Consider the following 21,813-nt stretch of genomic DNA (forward strand, 5'->3'; position numbering starts at 1 on the left):
CTGACTAATTAGATCAACTGTTTTTCTACCCCCACCTCATTAATTTCTACTTTCATATTTATTCCTTCCTTCCTGTGCATTCTTTGTCTCGCGCTTAAGGTTTGTTTGTTTGTTTTAATAGAAAGCGGCAATGCTTGATGTGTGCTTGTGTGTGCGTACTCACGCGTGCTTGTGCCAGGAACTGAGTCTGCTTCCATTACTGCTGAAAACGTGTTTGAAACGGAATGCTGCTCAGATACCCTGATACCTACTTTAAATGTAACCCCCGGGTTCTGTTTTTAGGAAATTAAACAAATCATTTTATTGGGGGCTCATACAACTCTTATCACAATCCATACATATACATACATCAATTGTATAAAGCACATCTGTACATTCTTTGCCCTAATCATTTTTCTTTTTTTTTTTTGTCCTTTTCTTTTCTTACATATTAGGGACTCATACAACTCTTATCACAATCCATACATATACATATATCAATTGTATAAAGCACATCCGCACATTCCCTGCCCCAATCATTCTCAAAGCATTTGCTATCCACTTAAGCCCTTTGCATCAGGTCCTCTTTTTTTTCCCCTCCCTCCCCGCTCCCCCTTCCCTCATGTGCCCTTGGTAATTTATACATTGTTATTTTGTCATATCTTGCCCTATCCAGAGTCTCCCTTCCCCCCAGGTTCTTTTTTTAGGAAATTAAAAAAAACATTTTATTGGGGGCTCATACAACTCTTATCACAATCCATACATGCATCACTTGTGTCAAGCACATTTATACATTCGTTGCCCTCAACACTCTCAAAACATTTGCTCTCCACTTAAGCCCGTGGCATCAGCTCATTTTATTCCCCTCCCTCCCCGCTCCCCCTTCCCTCATGAACCCTTGATAATTTATCAATTATTATTTTGTCATATCTTACACTGTCTGACGTCTCCCTTCACCCACTTTTCTGTTGTCCGTCTCCCAGGGGGGAGGTTATATGGAGATCCTTGCAATCAGTTCCCCCTTTCCATCCCACCCTCCCTCTACCCTCCTGGTATCGCCACTCTCACCACTGGTCCCAAAGGAATCATCGGTCCTGGATTCCCTGTGTTCCCAGTTCCTATCTGTACCAGTGTACATCCTCTGGTCTAGCTGGATTTGTAAGGTAGAGTTGGGATCATGGTAGTGTGTGAGGGGAAAGCATTTAGGAACTAGAGGAAAGTTGTATGTTTCATCGTTGCTACCCTGCACCCTGACTGGCTCGTCTCCTCCCCGCAACCCTTCTGTAAGGGATGTCCAGTTGCCCGCAGATGGATCTTGGGTCCCCAGTCTGCACTCCCCCTCATTCACAATGATTTGATTTTTTGTTCTTTGATGTCTGATGCCTCATCCCTTTGACACCTCAACCCACAGGTTCTGATAGGCCATATTTCATTTTTGTTATTTGTAATTCTGTAAGTTTAGTTTGTATTTCTCCTTTCATTCAAGGATTTAGTACAGTTTTTTAATTACCACCTGGAAGAGCCTTTTTGATTTCTGATTTTCCTCGTGCAGTCTCACCGTGTGCACTGCAGTGGGAGTGCTGTGTCTTTTACTCTATGACGTTTTTCCTGTGGCTTAGAATGCAATCACTCTTTGTGAACGTTCATTTGTAGTTGAGAAGGTATATTCTCTGTTACCAGGCTACATAATATATACCAAATGCATGTATACATGTTACACGAGCACATATAGATTCCACTCCCCCTGTCAAATGTGATGAGATCTGTGGCTTCTGTGAGGAGCCCTCGTGGTGGTGTGGGGAGCATTGGACTGTAAACCACCAGGGTGTTGGTTCACAGCCACCAACTGCTCTGTGGGAGGAAGAGGAGGCTGTCTGCTCCCATAAGGGTTTACAGTCTCGGGGACCCTGGGTGCCTCACTAGGAGTCGGACTCACCCAGGTGGCGGCGGGCACTGGGTGGGCTGGCCGGCCTCCCGCTGTCTTTCCGCCTTTGCTCAGCGAGAGGGTGTGTGGAGCATCCCTGTGGGTTGCAGCTTGTGCTGTGGGTCAGGTTTTTAATCATTTTATTAGGGGCTCATACAACTCTCATCACAGTCCATCCATCCATCCATTGTATCAAGCACATTTGTACATTTGTTGCCTTCATCATTATTCTCAAAACATTTTCTTTCTGCTTGAACCCTTGATATTAACTCCTCATTTTCCCCTCCCTCCCCGCTTCCCCCTCCCTCATGAACCCTTGATAATTTATCAATTATTATGATTTTGTCATAGCTTACACTGTTGGATGTAGCCCTTCACCCACTTTTCTGTTCTCTAACCCCCAGGGTGGAAGTTTTATGTAGATCCTTATAATCAGTTCCCCCTTTCTACTCCACCCTCCCTCCACTGTCCCAGTATTGCCACTTCTCACCAATGGTCCTGCAGGGATCATCTGTCCTGGATTCCCTGTGTTTCTAGTTCCTATCTGCACCAGTGTATATCCTCTGGTCCTGCCAGATTTGTAAGGTAGAATTGGGATCATGATAGTATGGGGGAAAGACGCATTTAGGAACTAGAGGAAAGTTGTATGTTTCATCGTTGCTACCCTGCACCCTGACTGACTTGTCTCCTCCCTGCAACCCTTCTGTAAGGGGATGTCCAGTTGCCTACAGATGGGTCTTGGGTCCTCAATCTGCACTCCCCCTCGTCCCCAGCCTCTCTTTTTAGCCCTTTTGAATTTGTCTCCTTCGGTAGGGTCTCCTGTTTTCAGCATTTAGTTGGGCCTTGCTTTGTAAGCCAACCTAAAAATGTTTTTGTAATAATCAAGTTAAGCCTTTCACACTTACTGACACAGTGGTGAGGCTTGGTCGCTGTTCTATCGTTGCTGTGTCATAAGGATTGTGTGTGTGATACTACAGTGCTGTATTTCTCTCTGCTCACCTGCTGACTGTTCTCTGGCATTCAGGAAGGTGTGCCCCTTTGCTTTAGTGTTTCTTTGTGGCCCTCCAAGGAGTCCTGGTGCCACAGTGGGTTACAACTTGGACTATCAGCCGTAAGAGCAGCAGTTTGAATCCGCCAGCAGCTCTGCAGGAGAAGGTTGAGGTCTTCCACTCCTGTGAAGATTGACAGTCTGGAAACCTGGGGGCTGCTTTCCCTTCCCTCCAGGGTGGCTGTGAGTCGGAACCAGGTCTGTGGCAGCGTGTGTGGTTTGGATTTTGTTTTTATATCTATGAAAGGAGCCTTTATCCCCCGATTTCCCACCTGACCCTTTATTATCCAGTTGGCCAGTGGCTACTGGTATCCTCTCACTCCCTGCCATTTCCTATACTAGTGTTTGCCATGATCCTACATTCCTCACATTTCCAGTTGTGTGTGTTTTCTCTGTAGTACTTTACTCTTAGCCTCCCCTCCCTCCCTGTCGCCGTTCTCGTCGTAAGTCGATAGTGCAATGGATTAAGGTCATCAGTATCGTTCCCTAGTCATCTCGGTCGGGTGACATCCTCATCCAGGGACTCAAGCCAAAACAACACAGACACACAGCGATGACGGGGCAGGGAGGAACTGCCCCTCTCTCTCCTGAGGAGTGGCTGGTGGTCTCAAACCCCAGACCTCGGGGACCGCGGCCCAGCCCATAGCCGATACACCACCAGGGTGCCTCCACCAGCGTCTAGAAGTACCCACATTGTCGCACGGTAACCCTGGAAGGACAGCTGGACTGGATAGAGGAGATCTCGGTTCTTGGGTTTGTTTCTGGTTCTTGTTTTCCTTTTTTCCCTCGTTTGTTGCTTTGGAGAGCTCTGCTGCCGAGGCAGGTCCCCTTCCCTGGGAGAGCTTGGAAAATCTGTAGCACCAAGTCCCTTCACCTGCATGTCTGTCTCGGGCTGATCCCTTTGGGCCCAGAGTCCGTTTTCCCAAGTGCCCAGCGGACCTCCTGATAAGCAGATTCCTGTCGTCTTTTGTTTCTGGGGACTTTCTGGGATTTTCATTGCCAACATGACGTCTGCCCTTCATTGAGGGCCCCAAGCATGCGTGCCTTCCTTGCCGCTCTTCCCAGTCTCCCTCATCCTCGCCACCGCTGGCCCTTCCCTCTCTCCCATCACTCTCTCTGAGGGGGTGGGGGCGCTCCTTGTTCTCGTCTGGCCCTCTTCCCCTTCAGGTAGCTTTCCTCCTGGGGTAACCTGGCCTTGTCCTTGGACTGCTTCCCTGAGCTCAGATGGTGCCCTCTCCTTTGATGCCAAGTTGGGTGTTCACGCCCGTTCTTCACCCCTGCGCCTCTGGTCCAAGGGGGTTTCCCGGTGCCCGCAAGCTTGCTGAGTGCCTGTCGCTGTGTCAGGACTCCTGCTCCGCTCTGGCCCAGGGCACAGGGGGCTCTAGGGAGAGTTGTCTGTTGTCCTCCCTGAAGGCGCCCTGAGCGCAGGGCTACTGACTGGAAGGGTGGAGGTCCCCGCGCACCCAGAGGTGCCATAGAAACCAGGCGTGGCGACCTGTAAGTGCAGAGGAGGGCAGTTCTGGGCTCGCACACTGTGCTCACCTCCGGGAGGGCACGCTCAGGATTCTCAGCTCGCGCGTGCCCTCTTCTGTCTGCACTGCGACTCACGTCCCCGTGTCTGTGGTTCTTTCTGTCCTGTCTCCCAATGTGAGCCTCCATAGGGCTTCTCTCTGAAACAGTGCCCCACCGTCCCTAATAGTGAGTGGTTGATCAGGATTGTCTGCAGTGAGCCGGAGGCACGGCTGGCTGTGGCCATAGCTCGCTGGGGGCCTAGTTATTTTTCTACGTAATGGGTTGTTTTAAGTGTGGAGATTCTCTCGGTCTTGGCTATGCCAAAGGGGCGGGCTTGCATGGTGTGATTGGTTCTCCCCGTTTCTCTGGATGACGGGGATGGTTTGGGGTGGGCAAGCTGGGGGGTTGGGTTAGCCCGGCTATCGTCACTTGCTGCCCCAACCCCATTTCTTGAGTAGTGGCTACCTCCAAGTTGTAGGGTTCAGAGGGCTCAGTCTGCAGGGAGATGCTCCACAGCATTGCCTGTGCCTTGACCCCCCCAGGCTTGGCACACCAGGGCTCTGTCTGCTATGTCTGCTGGCCCCCACCCTCCGGGAAAGATGCTAGGCACTGTCTCAGGGAGCAGAGTCGGGCCTGGGGTGCACTGGGTCCTGCCTTAGGTGGGTTCAGTATCAGCAGAGCCTGATGTCGGGGGCGCGGGCACACCTGGTTTGGATGTTGTGGGTGTGGATTCGTGGGTGCAGGGGTGGGAGTCGGGAAGGAGAGGCTGGGGCCCAGAGACTGGTGCTGTGGAGGGAGGCGTGACATGGAAAAAGGGAGATGGAGGTTATTGGCACATGGGGTCAGGCCGGGGGCCTGCCCATGGACCAGGGTCCCTGACGGGCGCTGGGCCTCGGCGAGACAGCTGGGCATGGAGCCCCTGAGACTCCCTCTGGCTGGCAGGGTTGTGGAGCACCTCAACAGCCTCTCCCGGGAAGTCAACCTGGACTACAGACGTAGCATGAACAAGATCACTTTTGACACAATCGTCTCCTCCAAACGCGACACCTTCTCCTACGTGACCCTGCCCAAGAAGGAGGAGGAGAAGGTGCCCAAGAAAGGTGAGAGTCGGCAGGCAGCAGTGTGCCCGAGCCTCCACCCCCCGCCCTGATCCAGGTGCCCTCACCCATGCCTGCCTGGGCACCCAGAGAAGGCCTTTAGGGGAGAGGAGGCTGAGGTAGGTGCGCTAGGAAAGTGATGGTTCGAAAGTAGATGGATGAATGAACTGACCATTGGACCGGGGGAGGGGACGGGCAGTGCAGGCATGGACCCCACACCCCCAAACCAGCAAAGATGGACTTGGCAGGGTGGCAGTCCCTCCACCCCCTCCCATGACATGACAGGCTCAGGGCATAGCCATGGGCTGTGCTCAATGGTGCCCACCCACTGAGACAGCTGCGTGAACACAGCCTGGGTAGCACATCAGATGGGCCACACCTGCTGGCAAGCAGAAAATGCCCTGCACAGTGTCCACGTCTTCCTTTCTTGGTGATCCAGGGCAGATGGGCTTCAAGTTCTCACCCACCCCTCCCAAGTGACTATGACCCCAAGGGGGTGGCAGGGGACCCCATTTATCTACCAGGGCAGGTCCCGGAATAGGGAGGGAGGTGCTGGGCATATGGATGTCTCTCCCAGTGCCCTTCTGGACCTGATCCCTGGCCACCCACCACCAAAGGGCGGGTGTCTGTCCCCAAGTACCCATTCCGGGAACAGGAAGAGGACTTCACCTTCGTGTCCCTGCTCACACGGCCAGAGGTCATCACGGCCCTCAGCAAGGTGCGGGCCGAGTGCAACAAGCTGACCACCATGTCCCTGTTCCACTCGGCCCTCTCTAAGTACAGCCGCCTGGAGGAGTTTGAGCAGATCCAGTCGCAGGCCTTCTCCCAGGTGCCCGGGTTCAGGGCTTGTGGGGGGCGGGGGGGATCAGGGGGCACTGGCAGATCACGGCTCCTGGGGTGGGGGTGGGGGGGCAGAGGCAGGAGTCCCTGCTTACTGACACTCTGACCCCGTGGGGAGCTGGGGTGGGGCCTGCCAAGGACAGTTCATCTTGGAGGAAAAGGGTAGGACCCCATGGATGTACATACCCAGCGGACCGACACCAGACAGACAGATGGCCCAGGAGCCAAGCTCCCTCCCTCCTGGTGGCCTGCTGACCAGCCTGCTTGTAGCACCTGCATCCTCCTCTCTCTCTCTCTCTCTCTCTCTCTCTCTCTCTCTCTCTCTCTCTCTCTCTCTCTCTCTCTCTCTCTCTGCCCTTGTTCTGCCTTGCTGACCCTCCCAGGGATGAGGACCAGCACCGGGTCCATCTGCCTGCTTGCTTCTCCTGCCCCTTCTCCCCACCCCTGGGTGGGCCTGGGTCCCGGGTCACAGGAAGGGGTTAGCCTGCATGATGACAGGAGACACCTGTGGCTGCCCCAGGTGCAGATGTACCTCAAGGACACGTGGATCAGCACGCTGAAGGTGGCCATGCGCAGTAGCCTGCGGGACATGAGCAAGGGCTGGTACAACCTGTATGAGACCCGCTGGGAGGTGTACCTCATGTCGAAGCTGCGCAAGCTGATGGAGCTCATCAAGTACATGCTGCAGGACTCGCTGCGCTTCCTGGTGCAGGACTCGCTGGCCAGCTTCACGCAGTTCATCAGCGATGCCTGCTGTAGCGTGCTCGACTGCAGCGATGACATGGTCTGGGGCGACGACCTCATCAACAGCCCCTACAGGTGGGCCCCAGAGGCCAGGGTGGATGGGGGTGGTGTGGGGAGCATCCAGGGTCAGGGGACTGCCAGGGCCCATCCATCCAGCCCCAGCTGGAGTTTTCCTCTGAGGCCCCTCTGAGCTCTACTCCCTTGGTCAGTCCCTTTAGTCTCAAAAGACATGAACTCAACCGGCTCACAGACCCTGACCCTTACCACCGCTGCCAGTAACCCTGCCTCTTGGAGCTCAGGGCTACTGCATCAGATCATACTAGGTGCTGAGGATCATGGCCTTCAGAGGAGACACCGTCACGGCCTGGCCAAGCGGACACATGCTGGGGGTGGGGGTGGAGCACAGAGACGACGACTCATAATCAATTCCGGAGGACCCAGTAACGTTGACAAGGTGTGCAGGTCGATGCAAGGAAGCATCCTCTGCGTGGGCAGCTTGGTGACAGCACCCTGTGTTCTGCACCGTGCACAGCTCAGCTGCCACCCTTCCCCGATCTCCGATGACACCATCAGCGACAAGTGTTTCCTGAGCCCCTCCCTGAACCGGGCGCAGCTCTGGGGAAATGAGAGAGAGACAGACAGATGTGGTCCCTGTTCCCATTGACGGTGGGGGGGGGGTAGAGGGGTAGCAAGGGGTGCATGTAGCAGCAGACAAACCAGGACACAGACACTGCCACTTGGCCTGGTTGCAGAGAAGGGTCCCTGACGCCGCCCAAGGGAAGCAAGAGCCTGGGCTGCTTTGTACTCCGGCAACAAGGGGAACCTGGGTCTGGGGACCAGTGGGGCTGGGGTCCCGGTTGTCCTCTAAATTCTGGGGACCCAGAGCTGGGCTGGGGGGCCGCCTGCCCCTTCTCAGGGCTGACTCCGGGCCTGACTCCAAGAGTGTGTGTCAGGGAACAAAGAACATGGAGTCCCAGAATGTGTCCTAGGCACAAAGCCCTGGGGAGGAGCTGGTGGGAGTGGGGGGTCAGGGTGGACAGGGGCATTTGAGATGCTCACAGGGCTCCGAGAGGACAGCCTGGGGTGGTGGGAGGCCTGGGCTGAGGTCAGGCCTCAGGACTATCAACACCCAGCTTCCGAGGCCAGGTATGGATGGGTGCCAGGGGCAGCTGGGGCTCCAGGCCTGAGGGCCGGCGTCCCTCTCTAGTGCCTGGGCTCCAAGCACGTGGCCGGCCACCCAGAGACAGCCTGAGTGGCTGGTCTGGGTTCTCTCTCCCCAAACTCGGAGGCTCCTGGGGGAGAAGAGGAGACATTCGTCATGGGTCATGGAGAATCTCAAAGCCACGGCCCACGCGGAAGGAGAGTGGGCAGAGTCTCCTGCACTTGGGCTTCCTCAGGCCCCCAGCCCAAGGTCAGCCGGCCGTTGCCCCTGCAGGCCCCGTAGACACCCGCTGTTCATCATGGACCTGGTGCTGGACAGCTCAGGGGCCCACTACAGCACGCCGCTGGAGCAGTTCGAGACAGCACTGCTCAGCCTCTTCGACAAGGGCATCCTGGCCACCCACGCCGTGCCCCAGCTAGAGAAGGTACTGGCTGCGGCAGGGGCCCCGAGGGAGGCCTGCCGCAGCAGAGCCCCTATGGTAGACCGTGTGCTGGGCTCGAGTCCTTGAGCATGTCGGCGAGCCAGCAGCAGCTCCACTAACCCCAAGCCACACAGCTGCCAAAGGCTGCCCTATCCTGGCCGCATCCACCCTTCTGCCCCAGCCTGCGTGCCACGGCCCGCCCCACCCACTGCTGGCCTTTCCCTGTCTCGAGAGGTGGCCACTGACTGGTGACCTCCACACAGACTCTTTGCCATGACTACTGTGCTTGTCTTGGGCTGCGTATAGCCCACTCCCTTGGGCTTCCTCTTGTCCCCCTCGCTGGTCCACCTGAACCTCCCGTGGCCTGTCACCCCCTCTGCTCCTTTCCTTTGGCCCAGGGGGAGCCAGCACAGGCAGGGGCAGATGCTGTCTCCCCTGGCATCACTTCACGGTGGAGGCCCACCCCGGACAGGCTCACGGCCCTGTCTCAGAGGCACCACAGCTGAACCCCTCCCGCCCGGACTTGGCCATGGCCCCTCTCCCCGCAGATGGTGATGGAGGACATCTTCATCAGCGGCAACCCCCTGCTGGAGTCGGTGGGGCTGCACGAGCCCCTGGTGGAGGAGTTCCGGGCGGCAATCGCCAACGCGATACGCAAGGCGATCATCCCTCTGCAGGCCTATGCCAGGGAGTATAACAAGTACCTGGAGCTGCACAACAGGGACATCACCACCTTCCTCAGGTGCGTGCGCGGTGCGGCGCTGGGGGCGCGAGTGCATGCTTGCGGTGCTGCCCGCCTTCCTCACCTTCTGCCCACCCCTGCGCCTCAGGGACTATCAGAAGCAGTGCCCAACAGCGGAGGAGGTCAGGCAGGTGGTCCTCACGCACCTGCAGGAGAAAGATGTCCTGGACACCTCGCTGCCCAGCAACCTGGTCATTGGGCCTTTTTTCATCAACGTCGAGAACGTCAAGCAGAGCCTGTCCAAGAAGAGGAAGGCCTTGGCCACGTCCATGCTCGACATCCTGGCCAAGAACCTGCACACGGAGGTGGACGCTGTACGTGCCTACTCCGGACGCGGGCGCTCCTCTAGGGAGATACCCTGTCAGGGCTGGGGCCAAGGCCAGGGTGCTCTACAGACCCCAGGCCAATGGAAGGAGCAGGAAGTCTCTGTGTTCTGCTCCTGGGCTGTCTGGGGAAGCGACCCCATAGGAGGGGTCTCCCGTGGAGTGAAGGGCACCTTGGGGTGGTTCGCTGCCTGGAGCCGAGGCTGTGCGTGGAGCCTCAGGAGGCCCAGGGTGTTGGGGAGGCAGGCGTGAGCTGGGGAGTACAGTGCCTGCGTGTGGTCCAGTGAGGCCTCAGTTCTGAGTGGGCTGTGCAACTGTAGCAGCACCCCTACTGGAGAGTACAGGGTGCAGGGAGGTGGGGGAGGCCCAAGGGAGGCCAGGGAGGGTCTTGCTGCCGTCATTGCCACTGCCAGCGCCCACCTCCCACTCTGCTGCCAGATCTGTGAGGAGTTCCGCAGCATCAGCCGCAAGATCTACGAGAAGCCCAACAGCATCGAGGAGCTGGCGGAGCTTCGAGAGTGGATGAAGGGCATCCCTGAGCAGCTCGTGGGGCTGCAGGTGAGGAAGGGTGGCCGGTCTTCTGGTCTGAGGCCTTGAGGGCGAGGTGGGCGCATGGGGGAGGAGGCAGGGGATCAGAGGTTCAGAGCCACGGTGTCTAGGGGTGGGGATCATGGTGAGGAGGGCCTGGAAGCCAGAGCCCAATGCTGATCTTGCACCTGCCTAGCCCTCCCCATGGCCCCCTCCCCTCTCTAGAGGGGGTGCAGCTTCTCCCCACCCCACCCCAACCTTCCATGCCTGCATGCATTGCCCACCCCCACCCCCGTCCGTGCAGGAGCGGATTGTGAAGGTCATGGACGACTACCAAGTCATGGATGAGTTCTTCTATAGCCTCAGCACAGAAGACTTCAACGACAAGTGAGTGAGAGCCGGGCTCCAGTGGAAGCCAGCCGCAGGGGTGGAGGGTGGGGCGGGGAAGGTGGACAGCAGGAACCAAGGGGTCAGCGCTGGACCCTACTGCCATCACGCCTGCCACTGGGGTCTGCGTCCAGGACTCCAGCCACCACCTCCACGGGGGCGTGTGGGCCCTGGGCTGCACCCTGTGCCCCGCTGGACACCATATGCTTACCACAGGCCTAGGAGTCCTGTGTTTGTGGTTGGGGTCCTTGGGAGTAGCGTGACACTCCAGTCTGGTGGACAGTCTCCAGGAAGGGCCGTCCCCCTCTACCAGCTCAAGAGCCCCAAGTGAGAAAGGGCTCCAAGGGTGTCAGTCAGCCAAGCCTTCCTGGAGACCACAGAGACTCGGGCCAGCCCTGCACAGACCAGCTCTGCACAGCCCAGTTCTGCCCTGGCCAGCCCCTGCGCAGCCCACTGGCTCCAACTCAACCCCCCAGGGTGCTCCCTACAACACCTTGCACGGCGGGGGGTGGGGGGCTTCCCAGCCCCAGGCCCACCATTCCAGCTGTGGCGTGTCCCCCACCCCCGCCCCGCCTGGGTCAGGTGGTTGGCCAGCAACTGGCCGTCGAAGATCCTGGGGCAGATTGAGATGGTGCAGCAGCAGCACATGGAAGATGAGGAGAAGTTCCGCAAGATCCAACTCATGGACCAGAACAACTTCCAGGAGAAGCTGGAGGGGCTGCAGGTGCGTCCGGGGCCTGGCCTCACTCCCTGCACCCCAGAGGAGCTTCGAGAATGCACCAGGGGGTGGGCGAGTTAGTCAGGGGCCTCCCTGGGAAGGTGGGCCTGCTGTGGAGGGCGCACCAGGAGAACTCCATCCCTGTGGGGCTGCCGGAGGGCCGAGTGGAGGGTGGGGCTGCAGAGGCATCTGGCCCCTCCCCTTGTCCCCCCAACAGCTGGTGGTCGCTGGCTTCTCCACCCACGTGGAGATCGCGCGGGCACATGAGATCGCCAACGAGGTGCGGCGCGTCAAGAAGCAGCTGAAGGACTGCCAGCAGCTGGCCATCCTCTACAACAACCGGGAGCGCATCTTCGGGGCGCCCATCACCAACGTATGTCTCCTGCGCGCTCTCACTGGTTGGAGGGTTGGTGGGGGCCGTGCCATGCCCTCGGAGCCCTGGGCCCAGGGGAGGAAGGGAGAAGAGGGAGAGGAGCGGGGTCCGTGGGGAGAGCTCCAGCCCTGCTCTTGTGCCCGGGCAGTACGACAAGCTCAACAGGATGGTGAAGGAATTCCAGCCCTACCTGGACCTCTGGACCACAGCCTCGGACTGGCTGCGCTGGTCGGAGAGCTGGATGAACGACCCGCTGTCTGCCATCGATGCCGAGCAGCTGGAGAAGAACGTGGTGGAGTCCTTCAAGACCATGCACAAGTGCGCGAAGCAGTTCAAGGACATCCCAGGTATGACCTGCCTTGCCGCCCACCCCTCCTGACCCCCCCCCAGGCCGGGGTCCCACGCGCTCACCATCACCCCACCCACTGCCCTGCAGCCTGCCAGGAGGTGGCCTTGGACATCCGTGCGCGCGTGGAGGAGTTTAAGCCGTACATCCCGCTAATCCAAGGCCTGCGCAACCCGGGCATGCGCAACCGCCACTGGGAGGAGCTGTCGCAGGAGATCAACATCAACGTCAGGCCCAAGGCCAACCTGACCTTTGCCCGCTGCCTGGAGATGAACCTGCAGGAGCATATTGATAGCATCAGCAAGGTGGCTGAGGTGGCCGGCAAGGAGTACGCCATTGAGCAGGTGGGCGGCCCGACGGGCACGCGCATGCACAGCACCCAGCACGCATGCGGGGGAGCACGTCACCCTGGGTCCGGAGGTGTGTCCGTGGAGGATGTGCCGACCAGACCAAGCTGAGCGTGTTTTGCAAGGGGGCGTGAGGTCAGGGCCTGGCCCTCTCTGCCCCGTGCTGACCAGACAGCGCAGGCAGCGCATCTCACCAGCCGGCCCCGGCTCGCTCACCGCAGGCACTGGACAAGATGGAGAAGGAGTGGTCGGCCATCCTGTTCAATGTGCTGCCCTACAAGGAGACGGAAACTTACATCCTCAAGAGCCCAGACGAGGCCTCGCAGCTGCTGGACGACCACATTGTCATGACCCAGAGCATGTCCTTCTCGCCGTACAAGAAGCCTTTCGAGCAGCGCATCAACTCCTGGGAGACCAAGCTGAAGCTGACCCAGGTGGGGCTGCCCCATAGGGTGGAGCTCCATGGTGGGGGCGGGGCTTGTCTTTTGACTGGCCTGCCGGCAGGCTTTCCCCATCTGGAAGCTTGGCTCTTGGAGAGATTGGCACAATGAGGCTGAAGAAAGTCACGAGAGTAGCCCCCTGGCCCCCCCACTCCAGTCCTGGAGCTTCCTGACTGGATACTACAGAGCCTCTGAGGGTCTCTATGCCCTACACCCCTGCTCTGAGCCCCTCTCCCACCTCACTAGGGGCCTGGGCTCTGGAGGCCAGAGGCAGGGACTGCCCACAGAGCCCTGGAGTACAGTCCCAGGGCTTGGTCACGAGGTGTGACCCCCTACCCATGCTGGGGGATGGAGGGGACTTCCTGGGAGCTGTCCACCAACATCTGGGGAGACCAGAAGCTGGGTGAGGGGGTTGACTCTGGGCAGACCATGTAGAGACGGTCAGCACTGTTGCTAGGCCACCCCTCTTGGGCGCTTGTTTTCCCTCCATGTGGGAACAGCCCCCTCCCATCGTTCCAGGGTGCCCTTTGGCCAGCACTTCTTGCAGGGCGATCACACACGTGTGCGGCCCCTGGTCACTGAGTGCAGAGCTGAGCCCTTTGTGGGTCGCGCACTCCTTGAGGCCAGGAACCCCACCCCGGCTGGCTGTCTGCGTCTCCCCATACCGGAGCTCCTATGAGAAGAAAAAGGACAATCCCCTGCGGTGGAGGGAAGGGGGGCCTTGTTTTGAACCAGGTTCCCTCGCAGAGACTGACGGTTCAGAATGTCTGCCAGGAACCTCAAACTCGAGTCCCAAGCAGGCGAAGGGAACCCCAGGGGTGCGGAGCCTGAAGTCCCCCCAGGAGGGAAGACGGGGGTGGACGTCGTGCACTGGGGGTTTTTCCTCCATGGCCTCCAGGGCTTCTGGGGAAAGCGAGTGTCCAGCCCTTGTCAGGGAAGGACGAGCAGCTCCCCTGGCCCTGTCGAAGGCTTGGGCATCTCTTGCGGGCCTTGGGGTTGCTGGAAGGCAGGCATCCTGCAGTCTCTTGGTCCTGTGGTGGGTGGCGGGGGTACTGTGGTGTTAACCCTGCAGACACTCACCGGCCTCAGCGTGCTGTCAGGGCCGGCGGCTGTCCTGGCATCTGGACCCTTATAGGAGGTGCTGGAGGAGTGGCTGAACTGCCAGCGCTCCTGGCTCTACCTGGAGCCTATCTTCAGCTCCGAGGACATCAACCGGCAACTGCCCGTGGAGAGCAAGCGCTACCAGACCATGGAGCGGATCTGGAGGAAGATCATGAAGAACGCCTACGAGAACCGGGAGGTGAGCTCACTGGGGTGGGAGGTCGGGGGCTGGGAGCACAGGGGAAACCCCTGGCCGCTCCCCTCCAGGAACAGGACAGGCTGGAGGGTGAGGCGGGTGGAGGCCCCAGGAACACGGCCACCCACGGGCTTCCTCTTGGACGTTCCGGACCCGAGTCTGCACTCTAAAGGCTCCGAGCAGCCCAGCGCTGAAGCTGGCCACACAGCTCTCCTCAGATACTCTTCTCCCCCCCCCCCACCCCCCCGCCGACGGTCTTGAGTTTCCCTTGGAGTTAGTTAGCCGGGTGGATGGGCGCAGCTCCTGGGACAGGGTGGATGCTGCCTGGACCCAGGCCACATGCTCTGGAGAGCCCACCTTGTGGCCTGGCCTGGCCTAGCCGGCCCGCTCACACCGTGTCCGCTTGGCTGGGGCCTTGCAGGTGATCACCGTGTGCGCCGACCAGAAACTTCTGGAAAGCCTGCGGGACTGCAACAAGCTGCTGGACATGGTGCAGAAGGGCCTCAGCGAGTACCTGGAAACCAAACGCAGCGCCTTCCCCAGGTGGGTGCCGCCACCCCCCCCACACACACAGGTATACACGCAGGCATGCTGCTGCAGTGTCGGGCCCACCTGACCCAGCCCCGCCCTGGCTCTGCTGGCAGATTCTACTTCCTGTCGGACGACGAGCTCCTGGAAATCCTGTCGCAGACGAAGGACCCCACAGCCGTGCAGCCCCACCTGCGCAAGTGCTTCGAGAACATTGCCCGGGTGGGTTTCCAGGCCAGCCAGGAGGAGTCAGTTCTCCCTTTCCAGCCCAAGGCCCTTGAGCGGGAAATGAGGCAGCAAGTGAAATTTATTGTGCCCCCCCACCCCACCCCGCAAGACACCTGGATCCCTGGGAGACATATCAGCTCCAAGACCCCGAGCTCACGGCTTGGAGTGAGGGCCCTCAGAGCCCCGCTTGCCTGCAAATCCAGCCCTTATCACGTGCGCACAAAGGCCATCACACCAGCAGCCTCCTGACGCCTCCCCACTCCAACGTCTGCAGAAGTCATCGGCTGGCGCGGGGGCGGGTGGGCGGGGGTGCACACAGGGTGGGACTGCTTGGGGCAGGTGTGGATGGGGCCAGGACACAGCTGGGACCAGGCTGCCCCATCCCGCCTGCATGCGGCCAGACAGGACACAGCCAAGGTGGACACTTGAGGGGGGCAGGCCCTCAGAGGTAGAGGGCCCAGGCCAGGGCGGCCTGGGGCTGTGGTGGCATCTGAGTGACCCCTGCCCCCTCCAGCTGCTGTTCCAGGAGGACTTGGAGATCACACATATGTACTCCGCCGAGGGCGAGGAGGTGAAGCTGTCCATTTCCGTCTACCCTTCCAACAACGTGGAGGACTGGCTGCGGGAGGTAGAGACCAGCATGAAGGGCAGCATCCGGGACTTCATCAGGTGGGCCATCCAGGCCTACCCCACGGTGAGCCGCCCTCCCTGCAGCCCCCCGGGGCCCTACGTGAAGGGCTCTGAGGACCACCCACGACTGTGCGTGTGCCGGGCCCCCCTCAGCCCTCACCAGCAGGGGCCGTGGGGCATGGTCCCCACCCTGTGACCCCACGTCTCCTGTGCCGAGGAGGCAGTGATCTGTCTCCAGCCCCTGCCTCACCCAGGCTCAGTGGAAGTAACCACTGGAGCCGAGAGTGCCGGCTGTACAGACAGAAAATGGTCGAGGGAAGGAGGCGGCATGGATCTATGGCTGGGGAGCTGGTCAGCTGCCTGGGTCAACCTTGCCCTGGTAATTTCTTAGATGCCCAGGACTCAATGGGTTCTCAAGTGGCCCGGCCAGGTGACCATTGCTGGGTGCCAGACCTACTGGACCATGGAGGTGGCGGAGGCGCTGGAGGCTGGGGACCTCAGCAGCCGGCTCTTCCCCAAACTTGCCCAGCAGGTGGGCACCAAGCTGGCACTGTCTGCTCCCCCACAGCTCCTGGGGGACCAGCCCCTCCAGGGCCTTTTTCCTGGGTCCTCCTTGGAAGAGGTTGGACCTAGAGAGCAGAGGTCAGACACCCTAAATGAGTGTCTCACAGGGTCTGAGAGCAGGTGTGGTGGTGGTGTGGGCATCGCATCCCACACCACCACTCCTCACACTCCTGCCCCCACCCCCAGCCGGGCCTGCTCATGGGGCTGAAAGCCTGCAGGCCCGGAACCCCCAGGACAGAAGGTTGTTCATGTGGAGGGCGGAGACCCTAGCTGTGGTGAGGCCCCTGACAACCCCCTCCGCGGCCCCTCCACAGCTCAGCGACCTGGTGGCCCTGGTGCGGGGGAAGCTGTCCCGCATGCAGCGCACCGTGCTGTCGGCCCTGATCGTCATCGAGGTCCACGCCAAGGACGTGGTGGGCAGGCTGGTGGCGGAGGACGTGGTCAGCGTGAATGCCTTTGAGTGGATCTCGCAGCTCAGGTGAGGCCGGGCCTGCTCACCCCAGCCCCCGAGCAGCTGCCAGGAGGGGCCTGTGGTCCCTCAAAGAAGGTCCTCTCCCGGGCCCACGGCCAAGGAGTCGGTCTCTGCAACGCAGGTACTACTGGGCCAGTGACGACCTGTACATCCGCGCCGTCAATGCCGAGTTCATCTACGGCTATGAGTACCTGGGCAACAGTGGGCGGCTGGTCATCACGCCCCTCACCGACAGGCAAGGCCCCCTCAGACAGTGGACGGTTAGCCATTTGCTCTCGTGTCTGGACTGGTGTTGTGGAGCAGCTAGGTTTCTGGCTGGGTTTTGAATAAGAGTAGTGAGGGGTGGCCACAGGCTGACTAGCCCCCTGAGGGTGCACACGGGGCTGTGGGGGTCAGGGGGTACTGGAACTGTGACCAAGGGCTCCCGCACTGGTCTGCGGCAGCAGGGCCCCTCCCCACCCACTGTGTCCCAGTGTGTGTGGCCTCTACCTGCCTCCTCTCTTCTGCAGATGCTACCTGACCCTGACTGGGGCCCTGCACCTCAAGTTTGGGGGTGCTCCTGCAGGCCCGGCTGGCACAGGGAAGACGGAGACCACCAAGGACCTGGGCAAGGCCCTGGCCATCCAGACGGTTGTGTTCAACTGCTCGGACCAACTGGACTTCATGGCCATGGGCAAGTTCTTCAAGGGCCTGGCCAGGTGAGGCAGGGGCGTGAGGTGGTGCCGGGCGGAGCTGGAGGGCCAGGCGGGTCCCAGACGCGTGGCCGTCTGATGCTGGCCTGGCCTCCCCAGCGCCGGAGCCTGGGCCTGCTTCGACGAGTTCAACCGCATCGACATCGAGGTGCTCTCTGTGGTGGCCCAGCAGATCACCACCATCCAGAAGGCTCAGCAACAGCGGGTGAAGGGCCCCTCTCCCCACACCTGCCGGCACCGAGCCATTGCTTCTGGAGTGCGGGAGGGGCTCTTGTCCCCAGGCAGGAAGGCCATATCTTTGCCGCAGGCTCTGGGCAGTCCTAGGCCGAGCTGGCATGGGCGAAGGGGTCCCTTCCCTCACTCGGGCCCGCCCTTGCTCAGCCTCGTTTAGGGCAGCAGAGGCCTTTTCCCAAGACGGGCTCTCAGAGGTGACACATGCAACCCCAGCTGCATAGGGTCTGGCTGACTCAACGGAGAGAGCTGGGGTCAGGGGTCAGAGGTGTGTGTGACAGCCTCTGGAGGGGCGGAGCCAGGGACCAGTCACCATGGGCCAGAGGCCATGTGGTCCCCAGGTCCCAGGAGGAAGATCTGGTTGGCACCACCCAGGTTGGGATCAATCAGGCTGACCAGCCATGTCCAGGTTGGAGCCTCAATGTCCAGGGGGTGGGAGGGTGGGGCATCCAGAGATGGGTCTGGGCTGGGCACCTGCAGCCCCAAGCGCTGACCTCTGACCCCCGGCAGGTGGAGCGCTTCATGTTTGAGGGCGTCGAGATACCCCTGGTGCCGTCCTGTGCTGTGTTCATCACCATGAACCCTGGCTATGCGGGCCGTACTGAGCTCCCCGACAACCTGAAGGCAGGCTCGTGGGGAGCGCCTGTTGGGGAGGTTGGCAGGGGAGTACCCAGGCTCTGACGTGGGCTCAGGCCCACCCAAAATCAAGCCCACTGTCATCAAATGGACCCAGAGTCAGAGTGGCCACCTCGGGGTCCCGAAGGTGACACAGCTTCAGGGGAGCAAATAGCCTCCTCCTGTGGCAGAGTGGCTGCTGGGTTTGAACCAGCACCCTTGTGGTTGGCAGTGCAGTGCCACCAGAGCTAAAATTGCACACGCACGGTCCCACTGCTGCCTGTGATGCTCCAAGGCGGGCTTCCTGCCCCAGGGTCCCAGGGTCAGAGGCCTACTCTTAGCTATGGGGTGTGGGAGACATCGAGCCGTGCGTGTGTGTCAGGGGGGAAGGGGGGAGCATCTGATGGGAGCTACCATGGCTGGACCGTGAGGAAGAAGCCAAGGCAGGGGCATAGAGGGGCTGTCACTGGGGAGGCTCACGGGCAGGTGTTCACAGCAGCACAGGGAGCCTGCATCTAAGGGTCAGGGCCCAGCCCGGGAGTAAGCTGTGCAGAGAGGCACGAAGCATCCGGTGTGGGCTGTCAGCCTGGGAGGAGAGGAGGGCAGGGGGTGCGGCCTTCCCGTGGCTGGGCTGTGCAGAGAGCGGCCGGTGCAGGAGGGCGGCCTCCCCGCCCTCACCTGCGCCCTGTGCCCACCCCAGGCACTCTTCCGCCCAGTGGCCATGATGGTGCCAGACTATGCCATGATCGCAGAGATCTCCCTCTACTCCTTCGGCTTCAACGAGGCCAATGTTCTGGCCAAGAAGATCACCACCACCTTCAAGCTCTCCTCGGAGCAGCTCAGCTCTCAGGTGAGGCCCTGAATGACCGGGCAGCACCCTACCCTGCCCTGGGCCACGATCACCAGCTGGCCACTGCTGGGCGCCTCACACGTGCTATCTTGTGGACCCTCCCAACACGCCCATTCCTCAGCCCAGGTCACCGAGCACTGGGAGTCTGCCTAGGTCCACGAGGCCACAGTGGGGCGGAGACAGGAGCCGGGGCAGATGTCCACCTGGGCGAGCTGGGGTGCAGGGAAGGTGGCCATTCAGCGGCACTTAACCCAACCTGGGAAGCAAGTGTGCAGACCAGGATGGGATTGCCTCTCACACAAACCCACTCCCTGGGGGAAACCCCAGCCGGGAGGCAGGATAGGTGAGTCCAGCCACACAGCACCCATGGGTGCTTCATTCTCAGGCTGGGTCCCCTTTGCCATGGAGGGTGCCTCGGCTTATGTGCTATAGCCTCCACTTCACGTTCCTCATAGTTGCAGAGAAAGCCCCCCTGGCGGGGGGATTCAGGGTGCGGGACACATGAGTACCCCCAAGTTCTGAGTAGTTAGACCTCCTTATGCTCCCGTGTATGAATGAGATGGTGAGACACAGGAGTGCCAGGACGGGTGACTCTGCAGGAGCAGCAGTGGGAGGAGATTGGGTGGCCGGGGGTGGGGAGGAGGAGAAATGGGGAAATGACAGCAATTGGGGCTGTCCGGCCTCACCTGAGGAGAGCAAGTAACAGAGTGGTAGGTGCTTGGATATACTGGCTGGGGTGAGATACGGCATGCACATACGTATATAGATGGATCTGCCCTAAGTGTGCACATATGTTTATGTGCCTACAAAGCAACAAGGGTCCTGGGGCGGCGGGGGGAACAAAAGGAGCTGACATCAGAGTGGAAGAAGAAAGTGTTTTAGAACCGACGGTGTAGACCGTACAAGTGTGCGTGATCTCTTTGTGGGATGTTAGGACATCTTTCAGAGCCCCCAGTAAAATGGTGAAGGAGAAAGGTAGCACCCCACACCCCCGCCCGCTCCTCCATGGATTCCAAAAGAGGGTGCCCACAGGGCGTCAGAGAGGTGCAGTCCCTACCAGGACACCAGCTGCTGCCACCACAGTCCACCCCTGGAGCGGCAGCTCCCTGGCCCAAGCCCCCTGCCTTCCTTCAAATCATGCACTTCCCAAAATGCTCCCCCACGAGCGTCCCACCCCTCGTCCTTCTGAAGACGTTGCCCTCCCTCCCCAAACTGGTGGCCCCTGCTGCCCCGGAGTCCGTGCACACTCACGGTGGTTTGTGGGACAGGCTGGAGCTCCCCCTGTGAGTTCCTGAGGCTGTAACCCTGCGGGAGGAGGGCCCCATCTTTCTGGAGCTGCTGGTGGTGTCGGACTGCCGACCTCTCAGCTTGTAGCCAGGACGTGACCGCTGTGCCATCAGGGCTCCAGACTCGGCTTCTGGGAGACGCGGAGGTCCCTGGGCCAGTCTAGAAGCCGCTCTCATGGTGCCCGGAGCCCAGCCACCACAAGCCATGGGTGGAAAGGTGGGCTGGAGAGTCTAGAAGGCACCTTCCCATGGGAAACTCCTTCCTCGGCTTTTCAAACAGGAGGACTCCATCTGCATGCAGTCCTTGTGCTTGGCCCTGGGCCAGAACCCGGGCTCCGCCGGAACCAGGGCAGAGCCGGAGCCCTGAGCCTGGGCCAGAGTGCCCAGCTACAGCTGCTGCAGGGAGAACCACCCAGAATCGCCATAAAGGGAGGGGGTGTGACAGGGATGTCGAGACGCCAGAGACCCCAAAGGAGGGCCGCTGGCCCTCGTTGGTGTGTGCAGGGCGGGCACAGGGCCTGCCGGGAAGTGGCAGTGGTGCCGAGTTCTGGGTGATGTGTGGCAGCACCAGGGGGAACACAGTGCCCCTGAGAGGGGCCATGCCCACCCTCCACCCCCCCCCTCTTGGGTGCAGGATCACTACGACTTTGGGATGCGAGCCGTGAAGACTGTGATCTCGGCTGCTGGGAACCTCAAGCGGGAAAACCCCGACATGAACGAGGTGGGCAGGCCCTGGGTGCCGTCTGGGGGCTGGGGGTCCTCAGGAGCAGTGCAGGGTGGGAGGAGGGGGGCATCTTGCCCAGGCTGCCCCTCAGGGCCCGTGGCTTGCCTGGCGTTGCAGGAGCTGATCTGCCTCAGGGCCATCCGCGACGTGAACGTGCCCAAGTTCCTGCAGGAGGACCTGAAGCTGTTTGCGGGCATTGTGTCCGACCTGTTCCCCACCATCAAGGAGGAGGAGACGGACTACGGCATTCTGGACACGGCCATCCGCAAGGCCTGCGGCAAGGAAAACCTGAAGGACGCAGAGGGTGAGTGCCCATGACGCTGCGACCCGCATCCCTGGGACAGAGATAGCCGAGCCAGCCTTGGGGGAAGAGTCCCTCAGGCCGAGGCTCTCCCATGAGTGCCCCAAGGGCCAGGGCAGGCGTCCTCAGCCCCATCCCACTGGAGCCTCCTGGGTGGTCAGGAAGCAGGGGCTTGGCCCCTGTCCTCGATCGATCGAAACCAAACCTGGTGCTTTCAGGTGGGTCCTGGCTCAACATTGGCCAGCGGCCTGTGTCTGTGTGGCTCTCTATGATGGATGGGTGGATGGCCAGGTGCTTCCTGGCAGTGCCTCTGCCTGGGCTTGAACTGCCAGCCCTTTGTGAGCAGCTGAGCTGCTCCCCATTTGTAGCATCTGGCCCCACCCCCAGACCTCACAGATAGGCCCATCCTTGGGCTGCAGCCTCCCCACCCTGAGGTGCCATGAAGGTTGGATGGAGCCCTGGAT

At 60.2% G+C, this 21,813-nt stretch overlaps 1 protein-coding gene across 1 annotated transcript in view; it reads left to right on the plus strand.

The window, feature by feature from the left end:
- The window catches only part of DNAH1 (dynein axonemal heavy chain 1), a 61,104-nt gene that overhangs the window by 14,858 nt on the left and 24,433 nt on the right, over positions 1 to 21,813 (plus strand). The window contains exons 8-33 of the mRNA XM_075547925.1: positions 5,406 to 5,563; positions 6,178 to 6,389; positions 6,921 to 7,219; positions 8,580 to 8,730; positions 9,276 to 9,469; positions 9,558 to 9,783; positions 10,231 to 10,350; positions 10,625 to 10,707; positions 11,290 to 11,431; positions 11,643 to 11,798; positions 11,947 to 12,145; positions 12,235 to 12,488; positions 12,713 to 12,925; positions 14,067 to 14,231; positions 14,650 to 14,771; positions 14,873 to 14,978; positions 15,499 to 15,678; positions 16,006 to 16,146; positions 16,493 to 16,656; positions 16,772 to 16,885; positions 17,160 to 17,348; positions 17,442 to 17,547; positions 18,084 to 18,197; positions 18,889 to 19,038; positions 20,959 to 21,045; positions 21,166 to 21,352. Of these exons, the coding sequence (XP_075404040.1) occupies positions 5,406 to 5,563; positions 6,178 to 6,389; positions 6,921 to 7,219; positions 8,580 to 8,730; positions 9,276 to 9,469; positions 9,558 to 9,783; positions 10,231 to 10,350; positions 10,625 to 10,707; positions 11,290 to 11,431; positions 11,643 to 11,798; positions 11,947 to 12,145; positions 12,235 to 12,488; positions 12,713 to 12,925; positions 14,067 to 14,231; positions 14,650 to 14,771; positions 14,873 to 14,978; positions 15,499 to 15,678; positions 16,006 to 16,146; positions 16,493 to 16,656; positions 16,772 to 16,885; positions 17,160 to 17,348; positions 17,442 to 17,547; positions 18,084 to 18,197; positions 18,889 to 19,038; positions 20,959 to 21,045; positions 21,166 to 21,352 (4,232 nt within the window). The remainder of the gene's footprint in view (positions 1 to 5,405; positions 5,564 to 6,177; positions 6,390 to 6,920; positions 7,220 to 8,579; positions 8,731 to 9,275; positions 9,470 to 9,557; positions 9,784 to 10,230; positions 10,351 to 10,624; positions 10,708 to 11,289; positions 11,432 to 11,642; positions 11,799 to 11,946; positions 12,146 to 12,234; positions 12,489 to 12,712; positions 12,926 to 14,066; positions 14,232 to 14,649; positions 14,772 to 14,872; positions 14,979 to 15,498; positions 15,679 to 16,005; positions 16,147 to 16,492; positions 16,657 to 16,771; positions 16,886 to 17,159; positions 17,349 to 17,441; positions 17,548 to 18,083; positions 18,198 to 18,888; positions 19,039 to 20,958; positions 21,046 to 21,165; positions 21,353 to 21,813) is intronic.

The sequence above is a fragment of the Tenrec ecaudatus genome, chromosome 4 (genome assembly GCF_050624435.1).
Source record: "Tenrec ecaudatus isolate mTenEca1 chromosome 4, mTenEca1.hap1, whole genome shotgun sequence".
In the NCBI taxonomy this organism is placed as follows: Eukaryota; Metazoa; Chordata; class Mammalia; order Afrosoricida; family Tenrecidae; genus Tenrec; species Tenrec ecaudatus.